The following is a 24479-nucleotide window of genomic DNA, read 5'->3' on the forward strand; positions in this document are numbered from 1 at the left end:
AACTTATTACAAATTGCATCGGAACGATGTACGTGTTAGCATACAAAATAATTTATAAAAAAACATAAAAATAAATTATGTAATACTAATTATATGTTCAAAAGAATGTAAAACTAAAATATAGTCAAATTTTAAAAATTTACAAAAAAGAGTGGGATCCCTAAAAAACCTTTTTAAAAAAAGAAAAAATATATACGCCAAGTACATAAAAACTCCCAACTTGTCAAAACTCAAAACTAAATATGAAATCAATAATTAACTAGCCAAGTATCTAGAAGCAGTTTGAGTATTTTACCCAAACGTTTTCCACGCATACTCTCTTATCGCATGACGATATTAAAGTACTTGGCGTGCCTGGATCGAAGTGGTTATGTATTCTTGTAAATTTGTACAATATCTTGATTTGTATTGTATCTTGTATCTTCATGATTTTCAATAATGACTCGCAAATGATTTTGTGTCTCTTATAGGTAGGACAGGACATTTTAATGTGATTCGGGCACGCCAAGTACTTCAATGTCGTCATGCGATAAGAGAGTATGCATGGAAAACGTTTGGGTAAAATACTCAAACTGCTTCTAGATATTTAGCTAGTTAATTATTGATTTCATATTTAGTTTTGAGTTTTGACAAGTTGGGAGGTTTTATGTACTTGGCGTATATATTTTTTCTTTTTCTTAAAAGGTTTTTTAGGGATCTTATATTTGCAAAGATATTCGCTAAAAATGAAAAAATTCATTATCTTCGAGGGGCTGTTTCAACCCCTAAACGTTGAGATACGCTGCTAAAAAAATATGGGTCTAATCTTTTTCGATGCTCTATAATATATCCAAAGCCCATCAAAATCGGTGAGGGACAGTTGTGTTACTTCCCTTGTTAGTGTAATAGCGGGTGTTTAGACGATTTCAGTGACCTATAATACAAGATCATTCGGCATTAAATAAAAGTGTAAAACGATTATTCTTACTTTGCTTATAAGAGATGCTCGAAGTGATGTCCGTTTGCATCGATGCAGCACTGAAATCTTTGAATTGCTGAAGCACGTACATTTCTTAATGTTTCTGGACTAATTGTCGTACATGCTGCAATAATTCGTTTGTATGGTATGGACGAATTATTCTTGATATCTAAGATTAATTCGTTGTTTCATATTTTTCTGTGGTCGGTAATGTAAATATTTACATTTCTTACTATAATAAATTCCAGAGGTCTAAACAAACTAAGAGGTCTTAGACTTTAGTACTAGTAGAGCTTTCAGAAAGTGATCAGTCTATTTAGTTTAGCTTTCCTGTGATTTCGGTGATTCAGTCTATGTGAAAATGTTTTCGTTTAATGAGCAAGTAGATATGCTTCTCATTTATGGAGAAACTCAACAAAACTCCATAAGGGCACAAGCATTGTATGTTAACCGATATCTAAATCATACGCATCCCTCACATCGCACGTTTCAACGGTTGTGTCAAAAATTAAGAGAAACCGGAAGTTTGGCTACACGAACAAGCAAACGTCAAAAAAGAACATGTCATAAAGACAATAAAATTAATGTGCTTGCTGCAACGGTGCATGCTAATCCTCAGATTAGTTCACGACAGACAAAACGCGAATCTGGCATTAGTAAAAGTAGTGTACTACGAATTCTTGCTGAATATAAATTCCATCCATACCATATTAGCCTTCACCAAGAATTACATGGTATGGATTTTGAAAATCGTGTTACATTCTGCCAGTGGATACAACACCAAATGCACATTAACAATGACTTTTTTTCATTAATATTATTTACTGATGAAGCAAGCTTTACTAATTATGGTCGTGTAAACTTGCATAATATGCATTACTGGTCGGTTGAGAATCCACATTGGTTAAGACAAGTTGAACATCAACGACAATGGTCGGTAACTGTATGGTGCGGTATCATAGGTGACAAAATAGTCGGACCATATTTCATCAATGGAACACTTAATAGTATACAATATGATAACTTTATACCCAACGATCTCGGAATTTTATTAGAAGATGTGCAATTGAACATTCGCCGTGAAATGTGGTATCAATATGATGGATGCCCCGCTCATTATGGACATAATGTACGAGCTACACTCAATGAAATTTTCCCGAATCGTTGGATAGGACGCGGTGGGCCAATTTCGTGACCAGCTCGCTCGCCCGACATAACACAGCTCGCTTTTTTTCTTTGGGGAACAATAAAGAACATTGTATATCAAGAAATACCGACCACAGCCGCAAATATGAAACAACGAATTATTGCAGCATGTGCGACAATTAGTCCAGAAACATTAAGAAATGTACGTGCTTCAGCAATTCAAAGATTTCAGTGCTGCATCGATGCAAACGGACATCACTTCGAGCGTCTCTTATAAGCAAGGTAAGAATCATCGTTTTACACTTTTATTTAATGCCGAATGACCTTGTATTATAGGTCGTTGAAATCGTCTAAACACCCGCTATTACACTAACAATAAGAATAAAAAAGTATAGTATGCCATTTAAAAAAATTGAGATAACCTTGAAATCTCTGAAGCGTCTCCAACCACAAAAAAAATTAGTAGCATATTATGGCCCTCTCGGTACCGTACAACTTTTATAAGTACAAAATTTTTGTATCTCTAAAAATAACGGAGATATTCCAGGTGGACAGAGTTATTGGTCCACCCTGTATAATGTAGTATATTTTTGAGAGCAAAAAGGGTAAATATGCATAAAAGGTTAAACCTCACCGATGACCTTGACCTTGACATATGTTATAGAGGTCATCCTCCTGAGTGACCTTCACAAGGTTATAGGTGGCGGTCATTGTTTATTAAAAAGTTATTAACCAAAGAGATTTGAATAATTATTCGCATAAGGGGACAGTGCCGATACCTTGATCATGACATATGTTATAGAGATCACTTTCCTCAGTAACGTTCTACAAGTTTTAGCCATCGCTCGTTGTTTATTAAACAGTTAAAGAGTATATTTGATGGAATTTTAGCTTTAGATCAGAAATAGGTTTGGGTTAGGTTATATTTTCCGAAACTGGAGCCCCGGACACATACGCTCGTTTTCAGCCCGCTTCGCGGAGAGCGGGGAGGAGGGGCTTTGCCCCTCCCCCCGCCGGAGCCAGTGTAACAGATTTCACCGTACAGATTTTGATCACCTCGTACACGGCACGGATCCCGACTGGGGAGAGGGGCGAAATCCCCTTTACGAATGTTATCAAGGTCATTACCATCACTGAAAATGTTATTAACAAAACATTTTGCTTCATCTTGTAAAATACATGCGTGGATACAGTGGGTTCCGCCTCCCCTGCGGGGGGGGGCTCCACTTCCGAAAAAAATAACCTAACTCAAACCTATTTCTGCTTTAAAATGTTTTAGCTGTCGCTCACATTTTCATTTTAAAGCAGAAATAGGTTTGGGTTAGGTTAGGTTATTTTTTCATTTGTTATTGATTCATCTGTACCATTGGATGAATAATAAATTGATCAGCTATCAACAACCAGCTTGCTCGTTTGTCGTGATTATTACCAATTATATAACAGTGTTCGTGATATATTGCTTCAACAGCGACTAAATCCGATATACCTTCTAACCGCTGGTTCACTTCTCGAGCCCATTTGTCTCCTCTCTTTTCAGTCGCTTGTAGAATGCTGCTTTTAACGTATAGGGTCTGAACACGATGCACTTTCACACGTTTACTGATCTCCTTCTTTTTTTCTTTTTCATAAAACACCGCATCTATGACTGCCATGCAGTAAAAGCAAGCATTTTTAAAATCGAAGCTTGGGATCGACGACCTAAGCTTTCCCTTTGTCGGACTAATAGTTGAACCCTCACTTTCGGTAATGTTTTTCAACGCAGCCTTAATATTATCTTCCTGGGTGTAGTCTTTTCGGCACGACACATGTACAATCACGGAACTTAGCCCTCTCAGTTTTTCAGATTTACCGTCCTTCCTACGTTCACTTGATTTTATTAAAGTATTTAGTCCTTTTTGTTTCACATTAACAGTTTTTCCAACGGAAAGATTTTCTTCGCAGAGAAGACAATTAACGTTAATATCCATTTCTACGTACAAACATGAAAACTAATATTTTTAACACAGTATACCGCACGACGCTTCGATACAAACTGAGGGTTATAAGAAAGCAGCTGCCACTCGTATTCTAGCAACACTGACCTGTTGGAACTTGCCTTGACAAGAATAGGGCCTCCTCGACCTCTTCGTCCCCTCTCCCTTTCTGTCGCCACGGAAGGGTAGGCTCAGGTAGAACCAGGGACCATTGTACGAGACTATTTCAAGGAATACTATTATCGCATATATTCTGAAAAGTTTTACATTGTTGCCAATAGTGTTTTGTTGATATTTCGAACGCGTAGAATCATAGATTTAACAGTACAGCGCAGAAATAAAAATTATTTATGTATTCACCGGTGTATTATAGAGAAACTATTAAAGATATAAAAAATGTATTGAACCTTTTTTATAGAGAATTTCATGAGCTTCATTTTTTATAATAACCTTCATTGCGATACAATCAACGATTACCGAGATATGAGGAAAAAACTGAATTGGAGCACCTGTTTTCCAAGATGGTGGATCAAGCCCTGCAGATAGAAATTTTTCGGACTTTTAGTATGTTCAATAGTATGCCAAGATAAAGGTCTCCACCAATTTATAGCTATTTACCGGTTATTTTTTCTATTTTTGCTAATTTGACTGGACTAACCATTGACATTAGAATACATAGACGGAGCCTTCTCAGAGGGGAAGCTGATAAATGCGGTAAGGGGGGTAGTGCATGAACTTCGGGTAATTCCGTGGTTAGCGGTTCGGTTATGTTCGGCGTTGCATAACAATTCCATCGACATCAGCAATTTGCAATGAGATTTTTATGAAAATGTTTAAAGAACATTTATTTTTGACAAATCGCGAACGCTATTTTAATAATTATATATATATATATATGTATTAAATAATAAATGGAAATAAAAGTGTTTTTTTGCTTTATGAAGCTAAACCGTATCTAGAATGTGTAAAAATTTGCAAAAAGAGAAACACTTTGAAAGGTAAATAGAGTTGAGAACTTTTGATCTACATACGCATATACATAAAGAAATTCAATAGAATATAAAATACAATATAGAACACATATACTTGTAAATTTATTTATTTATTTATTATTTTACAACTGTAAATATAACTATATAATAAAATAATTGGCGTCATACCTGTTTCATTATTATTTGATAATAATGTAAATCAAGTCAACAAACCATTTCGCTTTACTTACTCAATAAAATTACATATAATTTCTTATTAACATAACTATAACCTAATCTAGGTTTCAAATAATTTACTTACAAGTGGAATGAAAACTTTCTGTTTGCAGCTTTTTCTTTTTCTAATTGTTCAGAATTTTTATTATTTATACGATTATTGCAGCCAAATACACAAACCTCATGTCACTAATAGAAATCCAAAAGATCATAATCACTTTAGATATCAATACAATAAGCACAAGCACATGTGAGCAGGAGCTCCGTCAACTGAACCATTAGCCGAACGTTAGCCGAACGTAACCGAATTCGACCGAAGTTCATGCAGTTCCCCTAGTTCCCCCTTACCGCGAATATCAGGCTCCCCCTCACCTTCTTCGATAGCTAAGGCTCCGTCTATGTATTCTAATGTCAATGGGACTAGCAATACTCACAGTGCTCTCAAATGCTCGTTCTTTCATAAATGTATTCCTATGAGTCCCAACAACTAATTGCACGTCATGTTTTCTTTTGTTACACGCCGCATTCGTTTTCATGCACCGCATCTGCTTTCATACGCCACGTTGCCTTAGTTTTTTACATACCATGCCGTTAAAATCATAAATCAGTCATAAAGAAATCACACACCACATCACACAATCAGATAAATCATTCCGGCATTCATTCTTTTTCTCTCTCTCTCATTCTTTCACTCACGACCTCATCTAACAGAGCAATCCCTATATATGCACTGTTTCTCTTTCTGCGCATCTAGCAACCCTACAATTATACTAACAGATATGAGGTATTACATATCTATTTGAAAGTAAATCTAACATTATTCAAATACAAAATTATTGTTTAAAATACTGTTACGTCCAGAGACTGTACGGTTCCTTGCTTCCAAGAAACAGCGATATCTTTTTTTTCCTTGTCGGACAATGTGGCGAGACGCGTCTCTCCGGTCGCGTGTGGTCAGTAGGGTTAGGGTCCCAGTAAGGAATTAGAAAAAAACAAATGATACAGCTGCGTTGGATCATCTCCGGGCAAATACCCTCACAGGAGCCGCGGTTTCTGACACACGTGTCTGGGCAGGCGTGATACTAGATCCCGATATTAAACCTCATGATCTCTAATGATTATTTTTGAATTAAAAGACAATAAGTCGCATCGCAACAAATTCGGTCGCGTGTGACTGTAGTCTCGCGGTGTCAGTATCGCTCTTTCAGGAAGAGAATTGATACAGCTGCGCCAGATCATCTCCGGTAAATACCCTCACAGGAGCCGCGAGTCCAGACACACGTGTGTCGGCGCAAGACTTCGGTAGGGAAATTATCCGGCTTAAGAGAACCATCTGCGAACGGCTTAGTGTCTCATAGACCAGACTGTCGATAGCCGCAGTTAATTAACGAACGGTCCCCGAAAAGTAGTTCCCGGAAAAGCTACCCCTCTTCCACACTATTTCCTATCATATAAAAGGCGCCGACCACTCCGGAAGACAGCTTTTTCATTCTATCCGCCTTCGCGAACGTAAGCATCGCTTATCTTGTTCGGAAGTTTCGTAAACTCAGTGCCGGCCTAGATTTCCAAAGTGGAATAAAACAAAGATTTCCAAAGTGGAATACACCAGCTCTGTTGCGAGAGTTCTACTCTGGTCTCTGTTCTGGACACCTACACGGCCTGCAGGGCACGAGAATTTCTCACCGGTCGGCATTACATCAATTGATTCGTAACCAGAATCTCCTGCAAATAAGTGAGCGAATCTTCTGTTTGTTACTTTTTCTCTTTCCTTCTTTCCTTCTTTCCTTTTTACTCTGTTTATTCATCGCCGACAACTCTCATTCTCAGTTTCTTCTTCTAGTCTCTTCTACCCTTTTCTATCCGTTTCTCCTTAACTTATTCCGTTTGCCCCTTTTTAAGTGTCTCCCAACGAAAGATCCCGCAGTGCGTCTCCCTCTTCGGGACCGTTTCGTGGAGATCAAGGGGTGTAGTCTGGGGGCCACCCATCGGCAGAACCACCGCGCAAAAGGAACGCGACTGAAATCAATCCGCGGCCCCCCTCAGCGTCATCTACATCCTCATCGGTTTTAATATTAGATCCTCTTCGGCCTCCCTCCTCCGCCTCCTCCGTTCAGATCATTTCTTCCCCTTCTCCTCGGGCATCGCCATCCTCCTCTATCCAGATTTTGGAACCTATACCCCGATCTCCTACTCCGTTTTCTGTTTCCTCAACCTCTTCTGTTTCTTCCTCCTCTTCATCTCACTCCTTTTCCCGACCATCAACCCCTTCAAGTATTTCTCTTTCTTTATCCCTTCCTCCTTTTCTTACACCGCCACCTTCCTGTTATTTCTCTCTTTCCGACTCCTCACGGACATCTCGGGTATCTCCGTATACAACACCCTCCTCCATCCAGGCATCACCGCCTAGTTCTCCCCGATACTCTCCCTCTATTTTCCCAGCTCCCTCCTCCCGACATTTCTCACCTATCCAACCTGGTGATTTTGAGGATTTCCCAACTTGCCTTCCTCTTTCTCCGTCACCCTCGATGGATGAGGATACAATATTAGAGTTCGTCCGCCGTTCACTAGTGGCTCTCGGTGAACGGTTCCTCTACATCTTCCCTCAAATCATTATCCCTCTTCCACCTGATGCCCTCGTCCTAGACCCCGATTTTGATCCCATTCCCACTCTCAGGGCTGCCCTTCGGCACACAGACCCAGCCGTCGGGATACCCCTCATAGTCAGGGGACGGCTTTATCCTATCCTAATCCCAGCCACATTCATTCGATTATTAGATAATTATATTTCCATTTTCATTTTTACACATTTTATAATATTAAAAAACCAAGCAACACAACCTTATTATTTTACGTTGTATGCAGTTTCAATTTTTGCAAATATAATGTTTTTTTCAATTAACAAAATAAGGATGTGTTAGTTATTTGAATTTCCTCTACTCATCTTCATTTTCAGCAGGTCGTACCGGTCCTATCCCAGGTAAAAGGTATTCAGTTTCTTGACCTAAAAAGGGACCTACGGGCAGACCCTTCCGGGTTTAGGGTAAGATCGACCCCCGTGGTCATTGACCTTAAACCGGAACACAGTGGTCAGTCCGACTCGTGCTTTGGGGCCAAGTGCAACAAGGTACGAGAAGCGCTCTGTTGTGCCCTTCCTTCGAGCTCACGGAGCTCTGGACGTAACAATACTTTCTTACAGTTTTCTAGCACCATTTTAAAATTAGTTTTTAAATTTATTTACAGACACTTATTTACACATCTAATACATTAAATATTTTGCTAAATTGATATTTTCTTATATGTTTAAGTTACACTATCTGTTAATAAATATATGATTGTTGCAGATAATTTTGAAAATTATGATTATGGTATCATTGATAATTACAAGCGATATAAGCAAGAAACGCCTCCAAGTTATGATTTGAATAAAATTGTTATACCAATTGCTTTACTCTATTCAGCTAATGATGTGATTGCTTCAAAACAGGTAATAAGAATACTTTTGTTATATTACTATATATTATGTTATACATATATATTACTATATATTACTATACAGGGTGTCCGGTAACTCACGATTCAACGCTCGTGACTGGATAAAGCGGACTGAGTGGAAAAGTCCTATATCATTTTGCAATTTTCACAATAGTTAATGAGTTATTAAGTATTAAAAATCGTGCTATTAGTCCGGCCTATCGCCGAATGCAAGCGCGCGGCGAGATGCGACCGCTCAGCGACCGAAGTTGCTAGGCGCGCGGAGAGTTGTTTATTACAAGCGGCGATGGCTACGCACGCACGAGCGGCGCGTAACACTGGACTCGCGTTTTCAGCTAGTTCGTCGCCTTTTTTAATAAAAATGAAAATTTCTAACAGTATAGAAAAATTTTTTGTGCATGTGTATGTATGTGTACATGCATGTACATAGGAAAATATCAAGTCTATCGCTTAAAAAAGCAATTACTCAATTTCTTTCTTTCTTTTAGTAAATAATATTTAACAAAGAATATTTTCTTGATAATGGTCTTAAAATGTACTCATTGTACAAAGTTTAGAAGTCATTATCCTCTACTCAAAAAAAGAATTTATACTTCTTCGAAGAACTTTATGAAATCTAATCGAAAAAAGTCGAAATAATAAGCAAGTCTATTTTTTTATTTCTCATTTCAGGATGATCTGAAACGAAAACCTATAAATGAGATTTTATAAATGAGATTATTTTATTTTTATTTATTAATAATGTAGATAACGAGAGGAGGCACATACCTCTTTTATTTATTTAATTTATTTACTTACTTTAATGGTAACGTAAGGTAGCGGAGCTATTATTTCCTCACCACCTTGCGGTAAATAGTATGGCGCGTTTTTTTTAAGTGGTTTCCCCAGTAGGCCTAATCCACTTTTACTTTTTAATGTAAAAGTTGTTCAAAGTGTCCCCCTCGTTGCTGAACGCATAGTTCCGCTCTTTGAACAATGCTGCGCGTCGCATTTTTCGCCATTTCCGACGTAATAATATTGAAGGCCGCTAGGATTGCTTTGCGTACCTCATCGTCTGCACCATTCCGCTAGGGTTTAAGTAAGCTCTTTATGTAGCCCCATACGAAAAAGTCCAGCACATTTAGGTCTGGCGACCGTGCTGGCCAATGAATAGGGCCCCCTCGACCTATCCGTCTTTCGGGAAAACGCGCATTTAAAATTTGCCGTATTTGACGGGAAAAATGCGCAGGAGCTCTATCGTGTTGAAACACGAGCTGTACCCGATCGCGGAGAGGAACGTCCTCGAGAAGTACTGGTAACTGATTTTGGAGGAAATCTGCGTATATTTCCCCATTGAGACGTGAAGGAAGAAAGTATGGGCCAATCTGAAAAGCGCCAACAAAAACGTTTAAAGAAAGCCGCAGGAGGAAAATTCTTTAACGCATATGATTACTCACCACTCTGTCCGCGACTATTCCTGCTCATACATTTATCGCCCAGCGATATTAAAAGGCGCCCTGTTGAACGGCCCGCGGATTTTCATCAGACTACCATAAAAAATTCCAAGAATTAAATACACCGTTCGGTGTAAATGTAGCTCTTCGTCTGTCCATAAAATTCGATCAGAGAATAATAAATTCCGCCGACACTGTGCGAGGAGCTCTGTGTGTGTTTTGCACATAGTTAATATACACTGAAAAAGTCGTTAATATCGAATGAAAATGATTAAAATACCTTCGCAGAAATAGATGCGTTGTTCATAATCTCCCGCAAGAAGCTGCTGAACTCGTTGAAAGTGATACGGGTGCAATTTATTTTCACGTAAAGTACGATGAACCACGTATCGCGAGTAACCAAGCGCACGAGCTGTACGACGCACGCTATTTCTGGGATTTTCCTCGAACATTCGCAGGATTCTCGCTTCGTGATTAACATAATAACGCCGATGTGGACTACCAGTCAGTGTTCCCAGAACCGAGCCGCGGCCAGCACGAAATGACAACTGGAAGGGGTAGTCACGTGACGCGCTCGAGACTCGGGCAACTTCGAGCAGTAGAAAGAGACAGACAGCTTTCTGTCTCTTTCTTTCGCTCGGGCTCGCTCGCGGCTCGCGGGCCGCGGCACGCTAATGCGCCGCGTAAATGCAAAAAATTTCGAGATTTCGACTTTGCGTCGCAATATCTCTGCTCGTAGGGCACGTAGGCAAAAACTAAAAACACTTTTCTTATGTAAATCATACCCAAGCTATCGATTGAGCCTACTCAGAACTGAATCAATTCAGTCGTTATTGAGATCTGATAATCTCGGGTATTCGCAGCTCGCCGACTCGCGTAAAAGAGTCACGTGCGGTCTCGCGCACTACCGTGTCTCTTGATATATTTCAAATGAATAAGTTATATAATTATACGTATTAATTGCAATTAATAGTATGCATATATAGTGGACTTCCGCACCACTCACCTTTGAGGTTCCACTAATGGCGCGTTAGGTTTTTTTGAAGTGGTCCTTCGCCAGGAGCCCTATTTTACCACGTTATGCCGTATAGAAGACATCTGGCGATTTTTAGTGTGATGTCTGTCTTTCGCAGACGAGATATCCTTTGCACACTTTTACATTTGTAGTGCGACGTCTGTCTTTCGCAGACGAGATATCCTTTGCACACTTTTACATTTGTAGTGTGATGTCTGTCTTTCGCAGACGAGATATCTTTTGCACACCATGATTATGAGCAACCAGCACTTTCATCCGCAGCATGTAAATTAAAACTACTTTTCTTTCTTGTTGGACAAGTTGCATATAATTTTTCAGATACCATACAAGATAAATGCTGTTCGTTTATTTTCATATTTGCAGCTATTTCGCCTCTGCTTTTCAAGGCTGATTTTATAACACAAATCGCATTAACGCACGTTGAAGAAAGTTTATTGCGTTTTTTGGATTTTATATCTGTTAGAATTGAAAATGTTCTCTCTGAATCTGCATTTGAATTTGGAAGACAGCGGACAGCACTCAAAAGATTTCTTAAATTGGGATATTTATAAACGCCATTGGACAATTGGCGCTGCAACATTTTCTTCCACATATCGTCAAAATCTAAAAGAGATAAATTTTGTGTCTCTTCTGCAGTGAAATCAGCTAATAATATAAACCACTCGTATTTTAACGATTCTTCATCGAAGCCACCAATATTTCTTGCAATGAGACAAACGTGCTGGAACGATGTGTTTCTGTTACTATCGAATAACGATATTGATGGGAGGAAAACTTGCATTTTTTTCAAAAAATCATCGTTAATTGGCAATCTTTTACGTACTTTCTCTACAGCAGTTATGTAAAATTGTAAGCAGTTTTGTCGTACTTGTGTAACTGCATCCATGTGACCTTCTAATAGTAAATCTTCAAGGTACTGTTCACACTCTGATCCAAGAAGAATATCATTTATATCTTTCTGATTTTCTTTCTGTGCAAAATTAATATTTGTGGTTACGTCTTTCAAATAATCTTTCTGAAGAAAATTTCTGCAGATTTGCAAGAGAAAGTTAGCTGATTGCAATTGCAATAAATGGATTCTTGTTTCCGCGGATTGGAAGAATGCATTGAACGAATTAAAGAAATATAAAATATATTTCAGAAAAAGAAAATATGCTTTTAATTCCACATTATCCATCACAGACAAAAGTGGTTATGCAGATTTACTTTTGTCGCTTACAACCATTTCTTGCAAAAAATGTCTAATAGTATCCCATGACTGAAGAAGTCTCTCAACACATGTGTAGTGAGACAGCCATCGTGTATCACTTAATTTTAAAATTTTACGATACTTTTCTTGAAAGCAGTCGCAAAAATCGTGAAAAATTGCCAAACGTTTCGGACTACCGTTAATATAAGAAGCTATTTTTCTTAAAAAGTCGTTACAATATGACGGTATCCTCGCACAAGCTGCATGAGCAGCTAATGCAGAAGAATGGCATGGGCATGGCAATGTTAGCAAATGTTTACACATCTCTTTTAATTTACTATGAAAAGATAAATGTTTCCCTGTCAGTACAGAGGCATTGTCACATGACAGGGCAACAATATTGTGGAATGGAATTTGTAATTTCCACATTTCACTCTTAAATGCGTTAAATAACTTATCAGCACTACAATCTGTTGCATTAATATTAATGAGTTGCACTAATTGTGAGCGAATATCTTGTGTCTCAGAATTAACATATCGAACGAAAAATGTCATCCATTTTTCGTTGCAGATATCTGCTGTTTCATCTATGAAAACAGAGAATTTTGTTGTCTGAAGCTTCTTATTGACATGTTCAGTTTCAACGGGACACAAGACGTTAGAAATTATATTGCTACATTTCGTTGGACCCATGCTCATACTATTCAACACATTAGGATCGTCTAGTTGTTGAAAAAAGTTCAGAATTTTGTGTGCATTGTAAAGAGGTACATTGATTGCTGCCATCAAAACAGCATATTTTATTTCTGCTGTCTTTTTACGTTTATCAAACGACAAAAGAGATTCATTGATTTGCGTATCATTAATCTCACTCACTTCAATCCCTTTTTCTTTACAAAGATTTAAATGAGTTTCACTTTCTGCATGTCGGCAAATATGCGAAAAATAGGCAGCAAAAGATTTATCGCAAATCGTACATAAACATAAACTATTGTTATTCGGAACTTCACGTAACCATAATTGAAAATTCTTTATATCTATCCATTTCTTTTTAAATACTGCTTTACTTGTATTTTTTACATTATTGCCATCATCACATAATGATGTATTTTCTTTATTCTTTAAATGACACATAGAATTGGCATGTCTAGAAACGTGTGTTGAGTTGCAAGAGAAATTGTTATTACAAATAGTACAATGGAAAAGGCTATCATCACAGGATTTTACACAGGACTTTACGTATCCAACATTTGTATCGATCATCATGAAGCCAAGCTTCCAAAAAACTTCGCTTAGCTTTTTTTCTTAATTTATCACACATTTCAATATTTAAAAACTATAGAGAATATGAAGATAAAGGAAAAGAAAATGATAAGAATTATATTAACAGTAATATAGAAAATTAAAAGACTTACGAACGCGAAGTCTCCTTCCCTTTCGAATGCGATATAGCTAACTTAACGCCAAGATTCAGAAAAGCATGTATTTTTATACATACGGTACCACTTATCAAGGCGAGAAGATTACTAAGGAAATGTTTCGTGCTTGAGCAAAACAGCGAAAGAAAATAAAAAAAATGCCTCGTGAAAAAAATGCATCGCTCGGCGATACACCGAGTGACCGAGCACAGAGCCACGCAACATGTCGCGTAAGTACAGAATAAAAATATTAATACTATTTCTTACGAACTTATTTTTTTTCTGTTATTGAATAAGTCGTTGATGAACCTCTACACACGATCCGATATGCAGGATTCGATTTGTTGGAGATCCTGCAGCTCGGACCGTGTGTAGAAGTTAAAACATTAATCGAAAATTCAATAAATATATAAATTCAATAACATATATATACAAGATATTTTATATTTTGGTTATAGAGGTCATAGATGATGAAGAAATGCTCCTCGAAGAGGAGGAAGAGAACAACGCTGCAACTACACAGCAACTACTGCAAGTTCTGCTGCAGCAGCAACAGCAGCAGCCGCAACAGCAACAGCAGCAGTCGCAGGAGCAGCAGGAGCAGCAGGAGCAGGAGCAGCAACAACAACAACAAGGTAATGAAAAGAAGTATTATATAATTTCTTTTTTCCCCTTTTTCTTCCTTATATTATTCGTTAACGTGATTAATAATTTATGTCTTTATTTATTATAGCTAGAAAAAAAGAAGAGGAGCCGGCCGATCCCGCGCCCGCTGGTATTACCAGCGGGGTGGCTGCCGTCAAATAAAACGGCAAAGCGGCGGAAGCGACGGACGAGGCGGACGAGGCGGACGAGGCGGACGCGGCGTCCGCCGCGTCCGCCAAAATATAATAATTAAAAAATATTTTACAATTTATAAATAATTTTTATAACAGAACATACATATAATTATATGTAATGTTAAATTGCAAATTTTCTTTCTTTATTCTTTGTGAGGGCGTGCGTGCATGTGTGTGGTGTGTGTTTGTTTCGCTCTCTTTTTTGGACGTGCGTGATATATATATATATATATATTATTTATAGATATTATAATATATTTTAATTATATTTTGGCGGCCGCCACGTCCGTCGCTTCAGCCGCTCCCGCCGCTTTACCGCTTCATTTTGCAACTTGTCCAACAAGAAAGAAAAATAGTTTTACTTTACATGCTGCGGATGAAAGTGCTGGTTGCTCATAATTATGGTGTGCAAAAGATATCTCGTCTGCGAAAGACAGACATCACACTACAAATGTAAAAGTGTGCAAAGGATATCTCGTCTGCGAAAGACAGACGTCGCACTACAAATGTAAAAGTGTGCAAAGGATATCTCGTCTGCGAAAGACAGACATCACACTAAAAATCGCCAGATGTCTTCTATACGGCATAACGTGGTAAAATAGGGCTCCTGGCGAAGGACCACTTCAAAAAAACCTAACGCGCCATTAGTGGAACCTCAAAGGTGAGTGGTGCGGAAGTCCACTATATATGCATACTATTAATTGCAATTAATACGTATAATTATATAACTTATTCATTTGAAATATATCAAGAGACACGGTAGTGCGCGAGACCGCACGTGACTCTTTTACGCGAGTCGGCGAGCTGCGAATACCCGAGATTATCAGATCTCAATAATGACTGAATTGATTCAGTTCTGAGTAGGCTCAATCGATAGCTTGGGTATGATTTACATAAGAAAAGTGTTTTTAATTTTTGCCTACGTGCCCTACGAGCAGAGATATTGCGACGCAAAGTCGAAATCTCGAAATTTTTTGCATTTACGCGGCGCTATTAGCGTGCCGCGGCCCGCGAGCCGCGAGCGAGCCCGAGCGAAAGAAAGAGACGGAAAGCTGTCTGTCTCTTTCTACTGCTCGAAGTTGCCCGGGTCTCGAGCGCGTCACGTGACTACCCCTTCCAGTTGTCATTTCGTGCTGGCCGCGGCTCGGTTCTGGGAACACTGCTACCAGTATCACGTCTCAGTGGTATAAGAGATTCTGTTTCGTTCGCACGTAGCATACATCTCGCAATCGTTTTATACGTTGGATATCGATCTCGTCCGGGAAATCGTTCTGCATAAATATGTGCCGCTTCACGATAATTTTCTCCGGCCATCCCATAAAAAACAATCATTTGCATGTATTCTTGCGCCGTGAAATTCATTATTAATAAGGATACGTCGTATCACGAGAAGCTCTTTTATTCAGAGATCCTAGACTGGCGGTCGTAAATAAATGCACATCGGTTTGTCTCAGGCACCTATTTAACGTTTAACTTTAACGTTTGTTTACTACAGATCGAGATAAATGAGAATGTAAACATTCTCACTTGTCGCTCAGGTACTCACATTATCGCCGGACTCGATCTAGTCCTGCGCTTCCTCTACTATTAGAAAATGTCCCACTGAATGTACTACAAAATATGTGGTTTCAACATGATGGAGCACCAGCTCATTTTGCTCGTGTTACACGCGTACTATTAAATGAAATATTTGGTCAACGATGGATTGGATGTAGTGGACGTATTCCGTGACCCCCTCGTTCACCTGATCTCACGTCTTTGGATTTTTTTTGTGGAGATACATAAAGAACTAAGTATTTTGCACAACTCCTATAACTAAAGAGGAATTAAAAGAAACAATTCGAGCTGCTTGCGCATCAATTACTTCAGCCATGTTATCAAATGTTCGGAGAAGTTTTTCAGCAAGGTTAATTAAGTGCTTAGATGTAAACGGAACGTCTTTTAAACATTTACTAAAATAAATGCAAACATTATATGAAAAAACAGTTTTTTATTCAGTACCTGAGCGATCTCATGATGAAGCAATGTTTACATTCTCACTTACCTCGATCCGTAGTAAACAAAGTCACAAAAGTTAGTTAAAGTTCGTAGAACTCGCCGATGAGAATTTCCCGAGTTGAATTCTTTGCAATGCTTTTAATGTAAAACATAATCGTTTCAAAAAAAATGTTTCAAATAAAAGTTTCTTATTTTGTCGCATTCTATCGATTCATGTTGAAAATTTCATGGGGTGCCATTTACAAAATCAAAGTTCACCCCCTCCTTCCTCCCGAGGAGGGGTTTCCGGTGAATGAAATATAGCTCATGTGAAAGCTCATTTTAAGCCGATAAAATTGACTACACGAACGTTAGAATCCATTGACCAGTTTCACAGTTATTTAGCTGTAACACTTTATTTGGCCCACCCTGTGTATATATACAGGGTGTTCCAAAAATATACCGACAAACTTCAGAGGGTTATAGAGGACACCAAAACAAGCAACTTTTATTAATATACCGATACCCGAAAATGAGCCGTTTTTGCAGGAGAGTAAATTATTTGGATTTATGTATAACAAATGCTCAAAATGTTGGCCATTTTCTTCTATACACAGATGGCATCGTCGGTTCATGGATTCACGGATCCTATGGAATATCCCGGGAATAGTTTGCACATATTCGCAAGCGGCCATGACTCTTGCGAGAAGATCTTCCTCTCCAAGTACAGGAGTCTCGTATATCAGAGACTTCGCAAAACCCCAAAGGAAAAAGTCGAGGGGATTAAGATCAGGAGATCGCGCAGGCCAAGCTACGGGACCTCCTCTTCCAATCCATCTGTTCAGAAAACGCTGATCCAGATACTAGCGTACGTTCAAACTGAAATGTGCAGGTGCTCCGTCATGTTGAAACCACATGTCTCGTCTTATATCCAAAGGGACATTTTGTAAAAGTCCTGGTAAAATATTTTGTATGAATTGGAGATAAATGTGAGCATTCAAACGAGGTGGCAGCAAGTATACTATCAAATTCTCCCCCACAATACCAGCCCAAATGTTGACGGAAAATTGCTGCTGGTGTCTTGTAAAAGCGACAGCATGAGGATTTTCATCCCAGATATGGCTGTTGCGACTGTTGAAAACACCATCCCGAGTAAAGCATGCTTCATCCGAGAACAACGCAATTCTTCCGAAGTTAGGCTGAATCAAATTGCGACTCAAAAACCATTGACAGAAAGCGATCCGATTAGGGTAGTCTCCAGGATTCAAACCTTGTACTCTTTGAATATGGTAGGGACGAAGAAGTTGTTCATGCATAGCACGCCATACTATTGTCGTGGAAGCCCCCATATTATGCGAAGTTGCGCGAACACTTGTGGAATGTTCTTCTTCTACGCGGTTTAAGACTTCTTCTTCGAACGCTATCATACGTATTGTTCTTGGACGACCAGCACCACCACTGCGCTTTAGGTCTCGAAGAATAGAAGCGACGATGAATAGAAACAAATGTGCTATGATGAGGTTGACGGCGATTTGGATATCTTTCTTCGTACAAGCATGCAGCTTCTCTTCCATTACATCTCGCTTCACCATAAATAAGATGCATGTCAGCTAGCTCTTCAAAAGAAAAATTATTGTTCATTTTGAAGACGAATTTCGTATTATCGTAACAGACACTAACGATACTGAGGTAGTCCATCAAATGGGAGATTGTTCTCAATGTCTTGTAAGCGTACCTCGTAAGTGGATACTCACCGTGTTTACTAACAAAAATCGTTCGACCGAGCGATTTCGGGAATAGTTGCGTTTACTATCAATGATAAACATTCTCATATCTTTCTTTGAAAGAGAGAAATTCAAATCGTCGTCAACATCATCATAGCATATTTGCTTCTATTCATCGTCATCTGTGTATAGAAGAAAATGGTCAACATTGTGAGCATTTGTTATAAATCCAAATAATTTACTCTCCTGCAAAAACGGCTCATTTTCGGGTATCGGTATATTAATAAAAGTTGCTTGTTTTGGTGTCCTCTATAACCTCCTGAAGTTTGTCGGTATGTTTTTGGAACACCCTGTATAATATACTTATAATATATGTTATTTAATATATATTATATTCTTTATGGACATATTTTCAAAACTTCAAGTATTAAGAAAATCCAAAAAATAGCTTTCGCCAACTTTCAGACGCGTTGCTAGGAACGCGTAGCAACAGACGCTCGCGACAGTATTGCTAGGTAATAAATAAGGCGGAGTCTGATTGCGAATGGAATAGCATATTTACAGTGTAGAGATGATATGTTGACATCGCACGTCAAAAACTGCGCCTACAAGATTCGTCACATTGTATCTGATTCGCTAATCTTCTCTTATTAATAACTCGAAATTTTACGTTGTTATTTGCAAAGTGATACAAGACTTTTTAATTCAATTTGACGAGATCTACCTGTGGGCGAAAGGTGTTTCGCCTTATGTGAGACATCCTGTATATATAAATAAAATATATGTGTAGGAAGTAATATCCTTGTTCGCTAAAATTCGTATTAAATTTTAATTAAATATTAATTTATTATTTTATCATGAATTGGTTAAATATCACGTTCAATAGCAAAGTCGGCATTAATGCACTTGACAGTATACAATAATAATATAACATATTTCGATATTTAAAACTAGTAACGCTAGATTCTTCTGAGTTAACTCAAATGCGGATAAAAAAAGAGATACCTGCTAGAAAGCGCTAGTACTTATCAGTTAATACCGCAGTTTCAAGTAATATTATAGATATTTTTGAGATACATCGCGCGCTGCTGTCTTCAATGGAGAAGTGAACTTTACGAATGCACACAGTGGAATGGAACGCATGAAATTCCCTCGATAAAGAAAAAGTGAACTACACATGCGTGGGTTTCGACCAAGATATTATTTTACGAATATTTTCCGTGGGAAGTAACCACATGTCGAATTTCCTTCAGCATTATTTCGATCACTTACTACGTCGTCTTCTTCTCGGGAATAGGTGACAGATTATGAGTGTATATGCTACCTTACACTCCGTTTATATTATTAAACAATTTGCATGGCAATTTACTTTGGTAAAGAAAAATGATACAATTTTATATAATGTTATATGATTATATAATTCGCAAGTGCTTCTATGCAAGATGAAGTTTCACGAACCGTCACAAAATATTTGCAGTCAAACGTAACTCGATAAACTCAGGATCATTTGTAAAATGAGTATCTCCGTCCAAGAACGGCACTTCAGTTTGAATAGAATTATATTACTTGCTGTTGGCTTGTGGCCTTATCAACGATCGAAGTTTGTTCGATTTCAGGCAGCATTGTGTCTTAGTATTTTGATAAGCTACGTCGTATTCGTGGTACGTGAATATTTCTAATTCTAGTGTTTGTTATTTTACAATTCTATTTTACAATTTACATATCATTTAGATGATTTTTGAAACAAATAAATCCGAAAAAATTTTTAATTACAGCTTTCAAGACTTTGTTTTACAGAATACTCCTTTGTTCTTACTATTCATGTGCTTTCTATATCAACGTATTATACTTTTTTTCTGATTAAGTATATCTCCTTTTGGCTTAATATAGAAACTGTAAGCAATTTTTTTTCTTCAAAACTAAATAAAGTATACTACAATAAAGTATACTGTGTAAAAATTTTCTTTCATACTTTATAATGCTATTCAGCATAAAATATTGTTAATGCGATAGATAAAATATTTATTGGAGCAATTTCAATACATCTACGAGAGGCTAAAGGATTCGAAAGAAATTGCTATCTATAACAAATATGGAAACAGTGCAAAACGAATAACGCTTGCCTGTATAAGTAAGAAGAAGACTTGTTGATTTCTATGATTGTGATTATTTATTAATTTTAGAATTGTAGTAAAATAGATTATAATATTTAAAAAATTATGATTTACTGATTTGTTATATTGTATTATATTGCTCATGCATATATGTATCTTATTGTTTCTCTAAACGAAAGAAAGTTTAGTACTTGCAGTATGCATTATGCTTTCTATTATTGCAATAGAATGTTGGCCATTCATTTTTGATATGATTACGCCCAAAAATGAGACCTACGCGCGCCGCTTCATAGTAACTATGACTAAATACTTCGTCCTACAAGAAAAACATTTCTATTTATTTCTTCTGTTAATAAACGTAGTTACTGCTGTAGGATCAGTTGGAATCTTAGCGATAGGAACAATGCTATTATCATGTCTCAAACATATCTGTGGAATGTTGAGAATTGCTAGGTAAAGAAATAAAATTATATTATATAGGAAAACGGATAATGAATATTGGTTAATGTTAAGATTAGGGGCGACCTCACCAATTTCAATGACCTTGACATATGTTGTCAAGGTCATCCTCCTGAGTGACCTTCAAGAGGTTTTAGCCGTCATTCGTTGTTTATTGAAAAGTTATTAACAAAAGAAGTTTCATGATTTTGCACGAATTTTCAGCTGTCCACGCGAAGCAAAAACATGATATTGCCATATATTACAAAGATCACCTCTCCCCACTAAGTTTTAGTCGTCGATCGTTGTTTATTAAAAAGTTCTTAACAAACCAAATTCAATAGTTACGCATGGCTCTTCAGTTTGTGCTTTTGGTTAAAGTAAAGAATACTTTGTGTTTATATTAGAAGAAACTATTCTATATATTAACGATTCACTGTTGTAAATGACTTTCATTTCTTCATTCATATATTTATTAGTCGTTTATGCCTTTCGATATTCAAAATAACTATTATATTTTCGAAACTTCTGTTGTTAATAACTTTTTAATAAACAGCGATCGACGACTAAAACCTAGTGCGGGTTATTCGGGGAGGTGACCTTTGTAATATATCAATATCATGTTCTTGCTTCACGTGGACAGCTGAAAAGTCGTACAAAATCATTAAATTTCTTTTGTTAATAACTTTTTAATAAACAACGAGCGACGACTAAAACCTCTTAAAGGTCACTCAGGAGGATGACTTTGACAACATATGTCAAGGTCATTGAAATTGGTGAGGTCGCTCCTAATCTTAACATTTACCCAAATATTTATTCACATTGTGAGAAAAATAATTTTTACATCATAGGATCTAGAAAACCGATATAAGTATAGCGGCGAAACTATTTACAGCTACCGCTTTGAACAAGCAGTAACGGCTACGGTACAAAGTATTACCATAAAAAATGAAACTATTTACAAGGAGTTTATCTATGCCATGGACATTCATTGCAAAGCTATGGAGTTAGTATTTAAATGATAATATGTATACATTATTACCGATGACATCGATATCGATAAAGCAATGGGAAATGTATTTTTCTGGAAGCTATCATTATAAACATAAAATAGTATGTATAAATGCAGAGATTGAAAGCTAAGGATTAGCTAGGAATTACAATTTTAATGCTAATTGCTTCGGTATGGGACAATTATTGTAGTTAATTTTAAAAAATGTAGTTAAATGTAGTTAAAGATGGTCAAACATGCAATTAATATTTAATTAAATTATTTCGAGGTAACTTATTTTGATCTAATTATATTCCTTTTTTTAAGGTTTATCAAATTTTTTATGGGCGGTATGGAACGATCACTTTTCATTGTTACAATGATTACTGTACTTTGTATGAGTTGCAATCTTTACGGAGTAAGTTTTTTACATACAGTATTACTTATGAGTGATCTACATAGCATTTTACAATATTTAATTCGAAAGAAATTGTTAATAAGAAGAAAAATATCCTATTAAGAATCATTTTACAATATTAAGAAACTAAATTCTAAATATTATGCTAAACGCTTAAACACAAAGGTTTAAAAAATCGCTAGAAATTGCATATGAAATGATGAATTTTAAAGATATATATTTATTAGAGATGTTAAGGTATTAAGGTATTGCACAATGATGGTGTTTTAGATATTTCAAATTGAGTCACCTGTACAAGAAATAGAAAAGACGGCAGGACATCTTTTTAATATCACGTGTCTTTTTATATATATGTTTATAGCCAACTACGCTGGACAGGAAATTACGGATTGTAATAATCATATATTTTTTACGTTGTAAGAAATATGTATATCTGTAATTATTATATTTTTATTTGTGTAATTTTCAGTGATAAAAACGCTCGAATATCTTTTAATAATTCTCTAATTCTATAATTCCATAATTTTTAAAAATAATACTTTTTTAAAAATAATAGGTTTGATAATTCTCAAATTGTAAATTCTATGCCATATTTTTTATAGATGGAATGCTCCATGGTACTTAGCACCGTTGCAGATACAGAAAGTGATATTGTTCTTATTACAAAGAAGTAACAAAGCTTTTACATTGAATATAGGTGGATTGTTCACATTATCTATACAGAGCTTTGCTTCGGTAAAGTTATACATTTAATGATATACATAACTAATACGTACGTGCATGGTTCAAAAGTAAGGAGAAAGGTAAACTAAAGAGAATGTATTTGTTTTGCAGCTAGTAAGTTCATCAATATCTTACCTGACTCTTATGCTATCTGTGCAATAATAATGAAAATTTAACACATCCAATAATATCGTATATTAGAATAGAGTAAATAGATATAAAATTGGGTGAAAATGCCGACACACTCTTGTCCCATTGAGCTTAAAAAATTAGGAAGGTGGTAAGAAAATTGGTAGCATTTTTCTTTCAAAACCAAAACGTCATGCATAAAGTCCAAAGAGAAACATTAATTGACTTGTAGGTACAATCAGATAAGCTGATAAAACCAGGCCTGAAATGTTTTTCACATTAAACGTATAAAATTTATCATTCAAATAAAATTTGCGGATAAGAAGAAATGAAACGGTGATGATTAATAAGTAAAATATTATAGGAATTTAAGTATTAAGTTATTTAAATGTTTATATATAAATGGTTATAGAAATTATTGTTATATAAATATTATAGTTATAGCAATTTAAATATTAAATAATAAATGATAAATAAATGAAATATTAACTATTCAATGATGAGGCTTGCAAAGATATTTTAAACCAAAAAGAAACATATCTCAATAAAAATTATTTAATTTATCATTATTTATTCTATGTATTAAGCTGCTAAAATGAACTCTGTCCAGTGCATTAAAGGGAAACACCAGTGTGACGGCCGAAAAAATAGGATTATACATTTTTGGGGGAATTTGTTCAACGAAATATAATACATGTAATTCTATTTTGAAATTTTAGTTTACTCTTTTTGAAGTACATATCTTAAACGTTGTAAAACAAGAATCAGTTAAAAATATTCATATTTGCCTCTGCAGTGCATGGTGCATCTCCGCATAAATGCCTTGCTCTGTCTAAACGGAATCTCCGAAATGAAAAATTTTTGTGTTGTTTTCTTAGAATATATACTACTGGAAGGGGCATTGCCTATATGTCTTATGGAACGAGCCTGTGTCCAACACATGTACGAGAGAGAAAGGTAGAGAGTCCGATTTGTCTGCAATGCGCATGCGCCGATATCGTCGTTGCTATGACCATGGTATAAGAAGAAAGGTATACCATTGCGCATGCGGCGGCTTGACGAGCGGCAACCAATGAAATTTTGGTCGAAATGCACGCGCAATGCGAAATGAAATAATCACATATAAGTACTTAAAATATTGGTCGCATGTACTTAAAATGCAGATATTTGAAAGAATACGTGCAAGTTACGTATTATCCTAACTAGATGATATCGCAGATATGAAATCTAACTGAGACCATTAACTCAAATCTGCAATTCATTAACTGTTCAG

General features: G+C 36.7%; 3 protein-coding genes across 5 annotated transcripts in view; 2 read left to right on the plus strand and 1 right to left on the minus strand.

Annotated features, from left to right (window-relative positions):
* LOC105275082 (lipase 3) overlaps nucleotides 1-24479 on the plus strand; it is a 214935-nt gene that overhangs the window by 149588 nt on the left and 40868 nt on the right. Inside the window, exons 8-9 of one of the 2 annotated variants that reach the window (XM_026974082.1) lie at nucleotides 8627-8769; nucleotides 8842-8949. In XM_026974082.1, coding sequence (XP_026829883.1) covers nucleotides 8627-8769; nucleotides 8842-8853 — 155 coding nt within the window. In that variant the 3' untranslated portion in view covers nucleotides 8854-8949. Of the gene's footprint in view, nucleotides 1-8626; nucleotides 8770-8841; nucleotides 8950-24479 lie in introns of those variants that run through there. The other variant, XM_026974081.1, reaches the window with a different exon arrangement.
* LOC105283860 lies at nucleotides 16456-18649 on the minus strand. The gene is made up of 2 exons (XM_026974085.1): nucleotides 18424-18649; nucleotides 16456-18285 (listed from the first exon to the last, which is right to left on the minus strand). The coding sequence occupies exon 2, from the start codon at nucleotides 18259-18261 to the stop codon at nucleotides 17533-17535; it is 729 nt and encodes a 242-aa protein (XP_026829886.1). The 5' UTR covers nucleotides 18262-18285; nucleotides 18424-18649; the 3' UTR covers nucleotides 16456-17532.
* LOC105283859 lies at nucleotides 18649-23073 on the plus strand. 2 transcript variants are annotated; one of them, XM_011346962.3, is made up of 8 exons: nucleotides 18649-20054; nucleotides 20169-20288; nucleotides 20407-20524; nucleotides 20687-20960; nucleotides 21841-21951; nucleotides 22264-22354; nucleotides 22716-22770; nucleotides 22957-23073. In XM_011346962.3, exons 1-8 carry the CDS (start codon nucleotides 19908-19910, stop codon nucleotides 22977-22979), a joined length of 939 nt encoding a protein of 312 aa, XP_011345264.1. In that variant the 5' UTR covers nucleotides 18649-19907; the 3' UTR covers nucleotides 22980-23073. The 2 variants fall into 2 exon arrangements, with proteins under 2 accessions (XP_011345264.1, XP_011345262.1); XM_011346960.3 differs by having other exon boundaries at nucleotides 18652-20054; nucleotides 22625-22745.

This window comes from Ooceraea biroi, chromosome 12, assembly GCF_003672135.1.
Source record: "Ooceraea biroi isolate clonal line C1 chromosome 12, Obir_v5.4, whole genome shotgun sequence".
NCBI classification, from domain to species: domain Eukaryota; kingdom Metazoa; phylum Arthropoda; class Insecta; order Hymenoptera; family Formicidae; genus Ooceraea; species Ooceraea biroi.